Source organism: Oryzias latipes, chromosome 17, assembly GCF_053564925.1.
Source record: "Oryzias latipes strain Hd-rR chromosome 17, Olatipes_Hd-rR_3.1".
NCBI classification, from domain to species: domain Eukaryota; kingdom Metazoa; phylum Chordata; class Actinopteri; order Beloniformes; family Adrianichthyidae; genus Oryzias; species Oryzias latipes.
The window spans coordinates 31,421,904-31,435,361 of record NC_136253.1 but is presented as its reverse complement, the minus strand read 5'-3'; the positions used below and the strand labels follow the sequence as shown (position 1 = coordinate 31,435,361).

The 13,458-nt window shown below is 40.5% G+C and overlaps 1 protein-coding gene across 21 annotated transcripts in view; it reads left to right on the top strand.

The window, feature by feature from the left end:
* adgrl2b.1 (adhesion G protein-coupled receptor L2b, tandem duplicate 1) overlaps positions 1 to 10,068 on the top strand; it is a 102,909-nt gene extending 92,841 nt beyond the window's left edge. For 5 of the 21 annotated variants that reach the window (XM_078934004.1, XM_011486950.4, XM_078934007.1 and 2 more), the window contains 3 exons: positions 998 to 1,094; positions 3,754 to 3,918; positions 8,080 to 10,068. In XM_078934004.1, the coding sequence (XP_078790130.1) occupies positions 998 to 1,094; positions 3,754 to 3,918; positions 8,080 to 8,942 (1,125 nt within the window). In that variant the 3' untranslated portion in view covers positions 8,943 to 10,068. Of the gene's footprint in view, positions 1 to 997; positions 1,095 to 3,753; positions 3,919 to 6,485; positions 6,540 to 8,079 lie in introns of all 21 variants that reach the window. The other 16 variants (XM_078934006.1, XM_078934005.1, XM_078934010.1 and 13 more) reach the window with 11 other exon arrangements.
* The last annotated feature ends 3,390 nt before the right edge of the window (positions 10,069 to 13,458 follow it).

The window sequence follows — 13,458 nt, the reverse complement described above, 5'->3', positions numbered from 1 at the left end:
AATTACTTGTATTTTGCCTTCAGGTTAAAAAAAAGATGAAATATTGAATCAGTAAAACACAAAAAGGGAGCAGCTGATTTTGTTTTTTCTCCAAAGAGAAATAAAAAATAAAAAAAGCCCAAAGCATCATCATACATTTCCTTTCAGACTCGTGAGAAATGAGCGGGATTTTAAAGGCCACAGTCTCTGTTTTCTTTGTGAAGCCAAGCTTTTCAATTCATCCACATAAATACAAAGGTCAGACGTTCAAATAGATATAACAGTGAGACACGGAGGTTGGTGCTATTTTATATTTTTGATACCTTAATGTGAAAACAACTGTAAAACAGGGCTGGGGCCCAGTTTCAGTAATGCTGAAAGAAAGCGCAGCTCGCAAAAACCTTTTATAATGCTTTGCCAGTTAAAGAAGGAACAATTTCAAACTAAAAAATAGAACCACTTGTATGGAGAGCTTGTGTCTTTTGGTATTTCTGTTATTGATTTTTACAACCGTTAGTAAATACTTTTAAAAAAGAGCTTGTGATTAAACCTTACGAGACCAAACTTCACCACACCTCAGTAGAGGCAGAAATGCTGCTTGCAGCAAATGTCAGCAGTACTGCCTGACTTCATCAAACCTCTTAGTTTGAACTTTTACTTTAAAAATACACATTCATTTTCTGAAACTTTTAGCTTTTCCTGTACTCCACGGAGTACAGAGTGTTGAGCTAAACATTTTAAAACCAGCTCAGAAACTTTGTGAGATCCATCCTCTCAGCAGCAGAAGGACTCGCTGCTCAGGGCAGGACAGATTACCCCCTCCAAGACACTCGCACATCCATTTTTAGTAGCAGTCGGATCAGTAGAAGGCTGTGGCGCAAACATGTCACCGTGCAGCGAGGCAGTTCATACATGTACAGGTCTGAATCGTAAGCCCACACAGCGACACAATCCTCAGGCCCAGAAGGCATGCACACACCGCGTGGAGTCCTGATCACCGGCTGCTTTTTCCACACAGAGTCGCATCAGGCGGATGTGGAACGACACTGTGAGAAAGCAGTCAGAGTCCTCTTTCATCTCAGGCGACATAAACAGCACCTCTGCAGTCAACCAGGGTAAGAAACCATTCCTTCTGTCACCGCCATGCTACTGCAATATGAGACCAATTCCCTTTTGTGAAGTTATGAACTCTGCGTAAACTCCTCAGTGGATGAGATCTAACCAACCCTGTGGCAGTTCATGAAAGATACAGATTAGACCTGATTTATTTTAATTAATCTGAAATAAAATGCCTTTGAATGAGAGGAGTTTTTATCTTATCATCTTCATCCCAGAGTGATAGCAGGTTGGAAGAAGGGAAGTTAGATGAGCAAAGTCAGGTGGAGGTCAGAGTGAATTTGGGAAGGAATCCCAGTGTCATGAATCTCTGCCAGAACACATTTGGCTTCATCTATGGGTTAGTTTAGATTCTATACTAAGATGCATGCCAATGGAGACTCTGGGAGTTTTATCCAAACAACACGTCTGTGGATGAGGATACTGGGTTATCCCAAACAGGTCACTCAGACACATTTTGTCTCACATTTTTAATGGCATAACATGTGCGTAGATTAGTTAAAATGAGGAAAAAACAGATTAGCCGACTGTGTTTGCAGGTTTATTGTCAACCATTACAGCTCTGAGCGTTACACTAACATTGACAAAGAATTTAAATGATTTTTAGCTTCGTCCAGTAACAGTGGCTCCTTTGTTTATAATAGTGGGTAGATTTACAACAGGTCACACAGTCAAACAAACAAGTTTTTGTCTGTACTGTTATCCTGCAGTTATCCCACTGCTTCACAGAGAGGTCTTTAATATTTATCATAAATTCAACTGAGACTGACAGAAATCTCATTGCATGATTTTTAAAGGATTTATTCGTATAATGTTGCAGGAAATAGGTATTTAAGATACAAGTAAGCAGGATTGAGGTGCACGGTGGAGCAATGGTTAAGGCTGTTGCTTCACAGCAAGAAGGCCCCTGGTTCAAGTCCACCAGAACATCCATGGGGGACCTTTCTGTGTGGAGTTTGCATCTTCTCCCTGTGCGTGCGTGGGTTTTCTCTGGGGACACCATCTTCCTCCCACCATCCAGAAACATGCTTCATAGGTTAATTGGTCACTCGAAATTGTCCTTAGGTGTGTATTTGAGTGTGCATGGGTGTGTGATTTGTGGCCCTTCAACAGATCTGTTCCTGACATCACCTGCCTTCGCCCACGAGTGGCCGGGATAGGCTCCAGCAGCCCCGTGACCCAAAAGTGACAAAAACAGGTTTAGAAGATGAATGAATGAGCTGCACGGTGATATAGTGGTCGGCACTTTCGCCTCAAAGTGAGAAGGCCTGGTTAAATGGGTGTTTTTTCAGGCACTCCGGCTTTCTCACTCCGGCTTTCTCAGTCCAAAAACATGATTCATGGGTTTAATGAAGATTCTAAATTGTCCCCAGGGATGAATGTAAGTGTGTGTGACCTTCAAAGAACCTGTGCCCCCTCCTTTGCCCAAAAGTAGCTTGGATAAGCTCCAGCAACCCTGTGACCCCTGAAGGGATTTAGAGGGTTCTGAAGATGGATCCTCCACTTCTTACCTGTACTAATGTCACCGGTTTGAACTGGTTATCAGTATGAAAACAGCTATCCACACCCTTAAACAGAACATCTTCACCTTGACCAAGACCCAAGAGCTGTCGAAGGACACCAGGGACACAATTGTCGACCTAAACAAGACTGGAATGAACCAATCTACTATAAGGAAGATGATTTTTGTGTTGCTCTGCTTGAAAATTTGCTTCATAAATAAATAGATATTAGAATATTTATAGAGAAGAGATATTGGAGCAATTATTAGAACATGGAAGATCACTGACAACATCCCTCTAACCGGAGCTCCATCCAAGATCTCACCTGGGTTGGGTTCAAATGATCTTGAGAGAGCTGAGACCACAGGAACAAACGTTACTATAGTAGCACACAACGTTGTCATGAATCTAAATCTTGCGGAGCTCCAAAGGTCCTGCTGCTTCAACCAAAACATGTCAAGGCCCATCTAAAGTTATCCATAGATCATCTGAATCATTAAGAGGAGGATTGGGAGAATGTCATGTGATCAGAGTAGACGAAAACGGAAATCTTTGGTCTAAACGCCACTCACCTTGTTCTGGACCTCAATCAAATTCAACATCTGTGAAAGTTGAAAGTTTGTGTTGCCCTTCAACAACCCAACACATCATCGCTCTTGAGAAGATCTGCATGGAGGAATGGACCAAAATAGCAGCTACATAGTGTGCAAACCTGGGAAAATCTACAGGAATTGTTTAAACTCTGTCTTTGACAACCAGGGTTACAGTACAAAGTACTGAGGTGAATTTTCCTATTGACTATGTACTTGACTATGTACTGTTGGTTTTTTTACACAATTAGATACATGATTTAAAAATGATGTATGTAGGCCAGTTTTTATTTATTATTTTATTTTTTACATTCTGTTTCTTGGAGTTACTTTATCTAAGATAAACATTACAGACCAAACTTATCTTTTATACAACAACTTGCAGAATAATTGACTGACAAATACTTCTCAAAGTCTATTGCTATAATCAGGTTCTGGACAGTGATTATAACTTTCCCTAAAACAAATTATGTCTGCAAAACTCAGATAATGGACTCTTCTTCTGTTGTTTTCTTTTTTTACATCCTGATTTTTCTCTATTTCTGTCTCTCTTCCTGTTATTGCAGGGATGACAGGAAACTACCTCCTAACTAACCCTCTTCTCCGAACCCACGACACTAACCCTTATAACAACCTGCTCGCAGAAACGGTGGTGTGCAACACCCCCTCTCCACCGGCATTTCACTCTCCAGGTGCTCATTTATCCTCCAACCTTTCGCAATACCAGCAAGGTGATTGTTTTACAGCAAGCATGCATCATCTTGATAGATACTGTGTTGTGGAGAAACAGACAGTAACCACTGCAAATTCCAATTTGTTAAAATGGCACTAGAAAACGTCACTTTTTCTTGATAGAAATACACAGTTACCCTAAATTTGGGCAGTAAAAACTCCAAAAACTCATTAATGACCGTATTTTATTCTTGACCCTTTGTTTAATCAGCTCAAAAATAAAAATAAAAAAGCTATTGAAATTGTGGTGTAGATTATCAGCCTAACTGTTAGATCAGAGCAGTTCCCAAGCAACAAGCGGAGGTACATTACTGGTCTTTTTTAAGATCCTGCACTGTTACACAACACTTAAGTATAATTCTTCTATACAGTTAATAACCAAGCAAAGCAGAAATCATGTCAAGGAATGAGTTTAAAGGTGAAAACTAAGGTGTTTTTGTGGCACTGTAGGGCAAATGACTTACCTTCACTGCAGTTTATGCAAATACAAGGCAATGGTAATTCTAGTTTGCTTTAAAGAGATGGAGACTATCACTTCCCACATCTGCATAGAACAGACATGGTCAAAAACATTAACTCTTCCATTAAATTTGCTTGTTAGATATTTAAAAAAAAAAAAAACCTCCAAAGATCTGTGCTGTAATGCAGTATGAACTGCTTGGATAATTGACAGAAAAGACAAACAGGTGGGAGATGTAAAATACAAAAAAAAGTGTTTATTATCTTGTCTATGAATTCCACATGATTTGATTTCTTATGTTTTTTCATGTAGAGAAATCCTAACGCAGAGGCGACATGTCAAAATTTTAGCAATTACTCCACATTTCAGTGAGTTTAATGTCAATAGTGTTTATTGTGACCTAGTTCCTCAGCTGCCGAGCAAAAAGAGAAACCCAATCAAAGGAGAAAAACATGATGCAATGCTGGCAGACTTTACAGGCCTCTTTCATTCAAAGGCGTCTCATGATAAAAGGGAATTCGCAAAAATGGCTGTATGGCGAAAGCATGTATGGAACAGATATGCTGATTAACCTGCTTCTGCCTGAGCCGTGTTGTTTTGTGCTGCGAGCTGGCTTACAGCACAGTGTGCGCGCACTCCACACCTCGAGATAATGATGCAGAGCTGGGACCAAACAACGTCTGCTCAGAAAATGAGAGACGCTTTTTGATTTTATTTGGTAAAGTTTTTTTTTTTTTCTGGGGAGACGGGGATTAGCCGCTGCAGAGCTGTTACTCAAAGGTGCCCAAAAAAAATCAACCCTTCCTGTTTAATCACATTAAAATAATTACCTGTTAACACTACAACAGCATAAGGAAATTAGAGATTGAATGTGAAGTTGCACTTCATTTGAATCTCTTATACCTGTGGAATTTTTATTTTTCCCTGAGGCAAGCTGCTGCAGTTAGCCCTGTTAAAATGCAGGAAATGCTACACACATTTTTAAGCAGTTCTGCAGTGGTAAACATGGGGGGACATTTTAGCATACGGTAAGCAGAGCGATGACAGCGAGCGCAGTGTGACACAAATGTCAAAATCTGGTGTGAAGATCACAAGGCAGGAATGAAAGACTGTCGAATTTAACCCAAGAGGGTTCTGAAATTTTGCCTTTGCAAAAAAGATGAACCTGTCCTGTTTTAGAAATGTATTAATGCTAAGTAATGCTCTGCAGATGTTCATCTAATGCAATAAATTTGGAAAGGAAAGGGGAACTCTTGGATGAATCTCTGCTGGAAAGGCTCCCAGAGTGCAGCTGTCGCTGTGTCCAGTTAAATTCTGTTCACATCATTTCCCCTCAGCCGCTCAACAATACCTGTATGCAATTAAACCAAAGCCTGCACATAAATAAATGCAAATTAGGAAGAAGGGTCTAACCAGACATGTGTTTGACAATCTCTCAAGCAGCTCTGCCTCATTCTTTTCATTCCCGGTTCTGATGTTAGGTTCTTTCTCTCGGTTACCACCCTGCATTTTCTGACACACTCGTTTGAAACCCAAAACCGCAGCTTCCCTTTTTCTCCTGCAAAGACACCACCCTCATACTATAAAAAAAAAAAAAAACTCTTTCACTCCCAAACTCAGCATGCCCAAAAATAAAATCAGCATCTAACAAAATCTGTGTTCTTGCTCTCTTCCTCCTGTTAGTCTAAAATATTTAAAAACAAAATTGCAATAAAATGGAAGAATGTGTGTAGTCTATTCACAAAAAAAGAACACTAAAAAACAGCTTCATCTCTTAACGTTCCTTTTTTTTATTTAAGACTTTCTGACAGAATTTTGCTTGCTGCTGAACCCTTTTCACCTGCAGACTCCTGGATTCAGTTGTCCTTGATTTAGCTTTTTATCTCTTTACCTGGTCAACATGTAATTTCATCCTCTATTCACCCACAATCAATTGTGCGGACACAATCTAAATTACAGTTAATTGCCAACATGCAATTTAAGGTGGCTCAACTGAATCCAGGCTGAATGTTACAAGCTTCCACTTTTGCCTTCTTTCAGTGAATTTGTTGTTTCTGCTGCAATTGAAAAAGCATCTGTTTTCCTTTTTTTGGGGGGGCAAATCAGCTGTTCTTAGGCCAGATAGCCTGAGCAGACACACTTGATGTGAGTGGTGGCAAAGTGAGTCATTGCACGGTGCCTGTCTGTCGTGGTGTGTGGGGGCTGTTGCTGTGCTTTTGGGGCCCCAGTGCAGAGAGGTGGCTGGCCATCTGTGTTTGACATTATGCTTTTGTCTTCTTTTTAACAGGTGGAATGTTTTATTCATACTTCATGTCATAACATTTCCTCATCAGCTTGCGTTCACCTCTGTCTTTAACTTGCATCCTTGACGGTTTCTCCTGCTGCTGTGTTGTTACCCGGCTGTGAGCTGCTTTGCAGTGCATTGTTTTTCTGTATCTTACTGTCATCTTTGGCTCTCATATTTACTATATTGTTCAGGATAATCACTCACTCGGTAGAGAAGGTTGATTGGTTTTTTTTTTGTTTTTTACTTTGTACTATACAAGAATATGCCATTTTTTACTAGCTTTTTTTTCTTTAAAGACCCACTCCGATGATCTTTTAAGCTATTTAAAAAGTGTTCCCAGTGGTCTTTTAATTATGATTATGCCATTTTTAGCCAAAGTAAAAAAAAACTTTCTTTTTCATTGACTGAATATGGTAACTGGACTTAGTAAGTGTGACATCACCCATAGAAAATGACTTGCTTCCAGCTCCAACCAAATTAAGTCAGTTCCGTCACTATTTCTTCTTGATAAGGACACCGCCGTGTTGGAGCCAGACGTCATTAGTAAACAGTGTTTGGTCCAAGTCGGCATGAGTCAATATTGAGCTTGTTAGAAGGCCTCATCCCTAGCACTTAATTCAGGATTAGGAGAATCTGTGAAGTCTACAGGATTTTGGCTTTTTGGGACCAGCTAGTACTTCCCGTTTGGAAGGTGGGGAGGGAGGAGCCACTCTGTCCAGTTATCATATAAAGTCAATGATTGTTTTCTAGGACAGAGTTTCTACGGGGCAGCAAAGGTTCATTAGAAATTTTCCTCTAAATTGTGGGCAGGACCGCTGGTGCGGAACAACCCCGTCCCCCCTTTCTCTTTCTGTTGCTGAGAGCTCTCTGATTACATGCTCTCCAGCTAGCACCTTACACCTCCAACCTAACCTTACCGGTGCAACACAAAATGGTGAGCAATAATGGAGCTATCCATTACAGTTTTGAGCCAGGCACCAGCTCAGACGAGGAAAACGAAGATGTGCATGAATCTAGTCGTATACAAGTGGATGCATCAGAATGGAGCGGAGCAGGGAGCGTTTAGCCAGTTTATTTTCTGCGTAACAAATACCTTTTTTTTTGAAACTCCAATTTTTTTCATCTGCTCTTGATTCACAATGATTTGAATAAAGAACTACTCCAAAATGCAATTTTAAGTTAAATTTATGTGTAATATGTCCTCCGTCGTTGGCAAAATGCCACAAGAACATGTTAAAAACACCCAAAACATCATTTTAATCGGAGTGGGTCTTTAACAAGACTTCATAAATCCAAAAGCATAGGAGTGAAGTGTCCTGAGCAGTATCAAGTAAACGTTGGAATTGTGATTCTGTTTTGTTGTTGGACAAAGTGGGAAGTTGTCTTACCTGCTGCTTTCTCCTTTCTTTCCAGGACAGCACTCCCTCAGCAACAGCAGGGACATCAGCACCATGGACACCCTTCCCCTCAATGGCAATTTCAACAACAGCTACTCCCTGCGCGACGATGACTATGAGGCTGTTGGGGTTCGAGCCCCAGCAGACCTGGGGGGTCTGAACCTGGATGATGCTGCCTTTGAGAAAATGATCATATCCGAGATTGTCCACAACAACTTAAGGCCCCGTAGGGCTCCCAAAGCCCGCGATACCCCGAAGGAGAAGGAAAGAGGACTGCCTCCCCAGACCAGGGTCACGGTGGACCGAGGAGGGGGCGGGAGTGGAAGCGAGGATGACGCCATTGTGGCAGATCATCCCGAGGCCTTATCGCCAGTGAGAGGAGGTGAAAGAGGGGCCCACACCACGCTGGAGCTACTCCTGCATCCCCATCACAAGGAGGTTCTGGAGGCACCCCTTTTACCCCAGAGGACTCACTCTCTGCTCTACAGTGCCCAGAAGGCCCCCAGGCGCCGCGAGGGCCAGAACGGCCACGGCTCTGAGACTGGGAACGCAGAGGAGGACATGGGCTCTCATTCACCAAACAATAACAGAGACTCCCTATACACAAGCATGCCAAACTTGAGAGACTCTCCATCTCCTTCAGCTTCACCGTACCCGCCGGAGGAGGAGGAGGAGCTCTCGCCTTCCCCTCAAAGCGAGAGCGAAGGTGCTTACCACAAAAGCTTGCCTGAGCTCGGGGACGCGGCACAGCCGCTGTCCTACTACCACATAAACCGAGGCACCAGCGAAGGGTGCATCGTGCCGCCCAACGCCGAAGACTGTGCGCAGGAGGGGGAGGCACCCACCGACGGACAAATGCAGCTCATTACCAGCCTCTGAGCAGGCCACGTATGTTTGCACAGGTTTGAACAGATGGGTGCTTTCAGCTGTTGTCCGAAGCGCCCGGCTCCTCACTAGCCCTTCCCGTTAGCACAGGAAGTGAAAGGTTGCTGGACGGCAAAAGGAACGAGTTAATGACCTTTGCACACAGATTTCATTAGCACACAAAACACATCCAACTAAGGCCAGGCAAATGTGGGCGTTGGTGTTGCTGCATTTGGACTAATGAGGTGCAGAGGATACCACCGAGGCTGCAGTTTCCAAGATAAGTCAAGCATTTCTCTTGTACCGAAATTGAAGGATTTAAAAAAAAAACACTCAAAGGAACGCACCATGAAACTCCTGACAAATCATTGGGGGGACTTTTCTGAACCAGGGGCTTTTTAGTCGAGAAGTGGAGAACTAGAAGTAGTGTGGACTCCACTGCATCGTCAGGACTGTAAAGTAAAGAAACCACTAATTCAGACTCAGGCCTTATATTTTCTCTATTGCACATTTAACTATTGTCAAAATAACAGCTAAAGAAAATATATTTTGCTGTACCACTGGTGTAAAAAAAGAAAAAAAGAAAAAAACAAACAAAAAAAAGGAAACGGCAACCGTTCAGTAGTTATGCCCTTTCAATGTTAGGATCTTTCAGACAAGGTTAATAAAATGGTGGAAATGTGCTTTTTCCTCTCACACTTGACTTGCTGTAGTATGTTTGAACATTAAAAAAAAAAGGTTTTGAGAGATATCGGTCCAAATGAAAATCATGCTCACGTCTCTGCTTGTGAAGTGCTTTTGCGTTCATGGATTTTTGCCAGTAGTATCTTTGTCAACACCAGGCCATGCACAGATTTTAGACTGAATTGGATACTCGTGTAAGTTACTTGAAATCGAAAACTTTTGTTCATGTCATTGCAATATAGCCATCATGGGAGACATGTTATATCCTTTGACACTAATTAATTTATTAACTTTTCAGAAGAAAAAAAAAAAAAACAACAACAAAAAGGTTGGGAAGTGTGAAAAGTTGCAGCACTGATTAGGTTGATCTTCTTTCTTTTGTAAGACCCATCATCAGCTGATATTTAATTCAACTCCTGTTTGATATCAAATAAATGTGAATTTTTTCTTGTTCGCAGATGCCTGGTTGCTTATTGTTTGAAATTAAGTTTGGATGAAAAAGCAATAAAACAAACAAATGATGCATTGCGAAATTCCTGCAATGTGCACTCTTAGAAACAAAGATTGAAATGGTGACGCGTTTGTCAAAATGATTCATTTAGCCTGAACTTTTGCTGTTTTCCCTTTGCAAACATTTTCTGCTTAATGTCCAAAGCTGCAGAGCCTTTTATAAAACACCCCAGTGCTGCAGAGGTGGGATGTATTTTTGGAAAATCTCTGCCCAATTTTTATTAAAAAAGTATTTTTGGGACATTAACTACCTACAAAAATCTAGTTCAGACATCTTTGTTAATATTTAAATGTTTGTTTACAGTGTAGGAACACAGTAATAGGAGTTTTGCTTATCAATGATGGTAAATACAACCTTTAACGTTAAAAATAATAAATATAATAAAGTTAGTGTGAAACTTTATATATGAAGAGACTTAAAAAGTAACTAAGATCTAATGTAAAAAAATTACAATCAATACCCTCTGTATTTTACTCATTTTGTATTTCAGCTTCTGATCAGATAATTAAAAGATGTGTGGTATTTGCTGAGGATGCAACAATTCACTTTCCCCACAACTCAGTTCAAATCAAGATTTTCTTTGTCATAATTTTGTTTTGGTTTGATGCAAGATTTGGGTAATTCAAGGAATATCATAAAAATCCAAATTTTCAGATGAATCTCTTGTTTCTTTTTGCTTACAAGGGAGTAACATTGATGAAAAACCCTTCACAAATCAGTGTGTGAATGTGTGTGTGCGTGGGTGAATGGAACTGGCTGTAAAGAGCTTTGGACCTTCTAAGAAGGTAGTAAAGTGCTATATATGTATATGCCATTTACCATTCAGTTGACCTACACTAAGCCAGCTCTAATGTAATAAAACAATAAATATTAAATCCTTCATTTAGCTCAATGGGTCTTTGGCCCGTTTAACGTAAACATACTAGTATGCAGTCTGGAAGCAACGATTCACTTTCCCTATGATTCAGTTCTCTAGTGTAAAATCTGATTCACCTTTCAACTAAGCATCCCTAGGTTTTATTATAGAAATCATTTTAAAACATGTTTGTTATCTGAGTTTGACATTCAGACATTTAGTACCAAGTTTTTAATTCCTACAATTACCTCGTATTCTGCATCGTCTTGACTGCAAAGACTTGCAATAAACAGTTAAAAATGATAATTGTTTTCCAAAGATTCATTTTATTTTACTTTTTTTGTCATTTCAAGCAGCAGTGAGTACACATTAAAACACATTCTATTTTCTTTTCACTTTTTTGTTTGTTTAATTTTTGTAAAAATATTTTTAATTTAAAATAACCAATTTTGTTTATTGATGACATTCAATTTGTGCAAGAGGCAAGAAAAAAAAAGCTAAAATAGGGTTTTTTTCTGCATTTTCACCAGCACTTATGGTATACAGTTTTTAAAAACAAAAGAAAAAATTATGTATTTGTATATAATTAAAAGAGCTGAAACATACCTATCTTCTCATATTTCATCATCACAACTCTTCTTACTTTTCTTACTTAACTCTTTTTACTTGAATTTTGTTCCTTGTGAAAATTTGTAAGTTGTGTAAACATTTCCATCCATTCATGCGAGTTCTTGAATTCAATTGCTGGGGGGGGGGGCTGATGCAGAACAGATGTAGAGCCGAGGTGGGCAGCGCCTGCAGTCAGAGGTTTGGTGGAAGCTTTTTTTTTTGTTCTTTCTGTTGTGCGTTTGTGAAAAATCGATCCATCCGAATGTTTGTCTTTTCAGACTTCTTTTTTTCTGTTTAGTGTCAAAGGAAGCAGCAGCTGTAAAAGGCATCGACAGGTCAAAAGGTGAGCCAGGTGACCATTAAGTGGATATTTTAGGTCTCATATGTTAATGCCACACTCAAAAAACTTTACTTTAACAACACAAATGTTTTAAAGTACTTAAACGAGGCCACAGATGAATCTGCTTGTTTTAGAAAGTCTTGCTGCACTACATTCACCCTAAAACACCCTGAAAAATACTTTTGTACCAACTTTTGCTCAACTTCTTCCACACATCCCATCCAAACAGAAAATCCAGTTGTCAAAAAGTAAAGCACATTCCTCCATATCCCAGATTTCCATCTTGTTTCCTCAGTTTTGTGTTGCGCTTGTACCTACAAGTACTTACTGGCACGTACAGCACACTATGCCACAAAGCCAGCACTCCACATTTCAATTCTCTGTGCGCTGTATGTTGTAACATAAAGCCAACCTTTAGGCTTGACGTGCCGAGAGTTGGCTCCGGTATGTTTCACGGGAGCATTTTTACATCAGGCATGATGATGATGTTGACACATATGAGGATATCACTGCAGCGCAGTTTAATCTGTAATGACAAACAGATCCTCCAAGCTAATCCATCACTTGGATAGTTAGACTCTGGGTGAACTGAGGGGGGAAATGAGATTGAGAGTTTCAGACTGTTCTCTTTTGTCAATCATGTCTAATCAATCCAGACAAACGGTTAATAGTTTTTGGAGACCAATGGCGATCCATGCTGGAGAGGCAGATGATTGTTCTTTTCTCTAGACTTTGTCAGCAAAAAACTAAAAACCTCATAGAGTTTGGTTGTCACGACAAGAAAGCAGTGTTCATCAAGGAGAATAGAGACAAACTCCCATTCCAGATTTGGAAGATTTAGTGTCACATATTCATCTGAGGGTTTCCAGAGGATTACACTCAGACTGACCACACACACATACGCTGACGGGATGGGTGGTGGAGTTTATTAACCGAAAATGTGGCTGCCAGTTTGCTGTCAGGAGACAGAGGTGGAGGCCAAGGCAATGCTTTGAGCCCACTCTGGCTCTTCGCATTGTTGTTCGAATACCAGACTCTCAGTTTACACAGCCCCCTTCAAGAGCCCACAGGGACACAGAGCCAGGCTTTAAATCATGCCAAATCTTGGCTTCCCTTCACTTATAAATCAAATCAAATTCACAGCTGATGGCCTGCCCAAGGTTCCCCACAAATAGGCCGGTGTTGTCAGAGAAAAGTTTGTTTTTTTACAAACTCGCATTAAGCCCCGCATGAGGCGAGCCCAGCAGGACGTGTGTGATGTTTGCTGCGAGCGTGGCTTCCCCTGTCTGTGTGATGAGTTTTGTGTTTCATAACAGAGAAAATTGTGATGAATGAAAGTGCTCAGTTCTCTTTGCCAAGCGTAAAGATCACTTTTGGAAGATGCATATATATTGGTTCATTATCGCTAAGTCACCTGTGCCCTGTATTAGCTCTCTCAACACGTTATCTTAAAGAACATTAGATTCCAAAATTGAACAATAAAAAAAAAAAAAGGATGTGACCTCCATACTTTTCCTAAAAAAATTCTGGG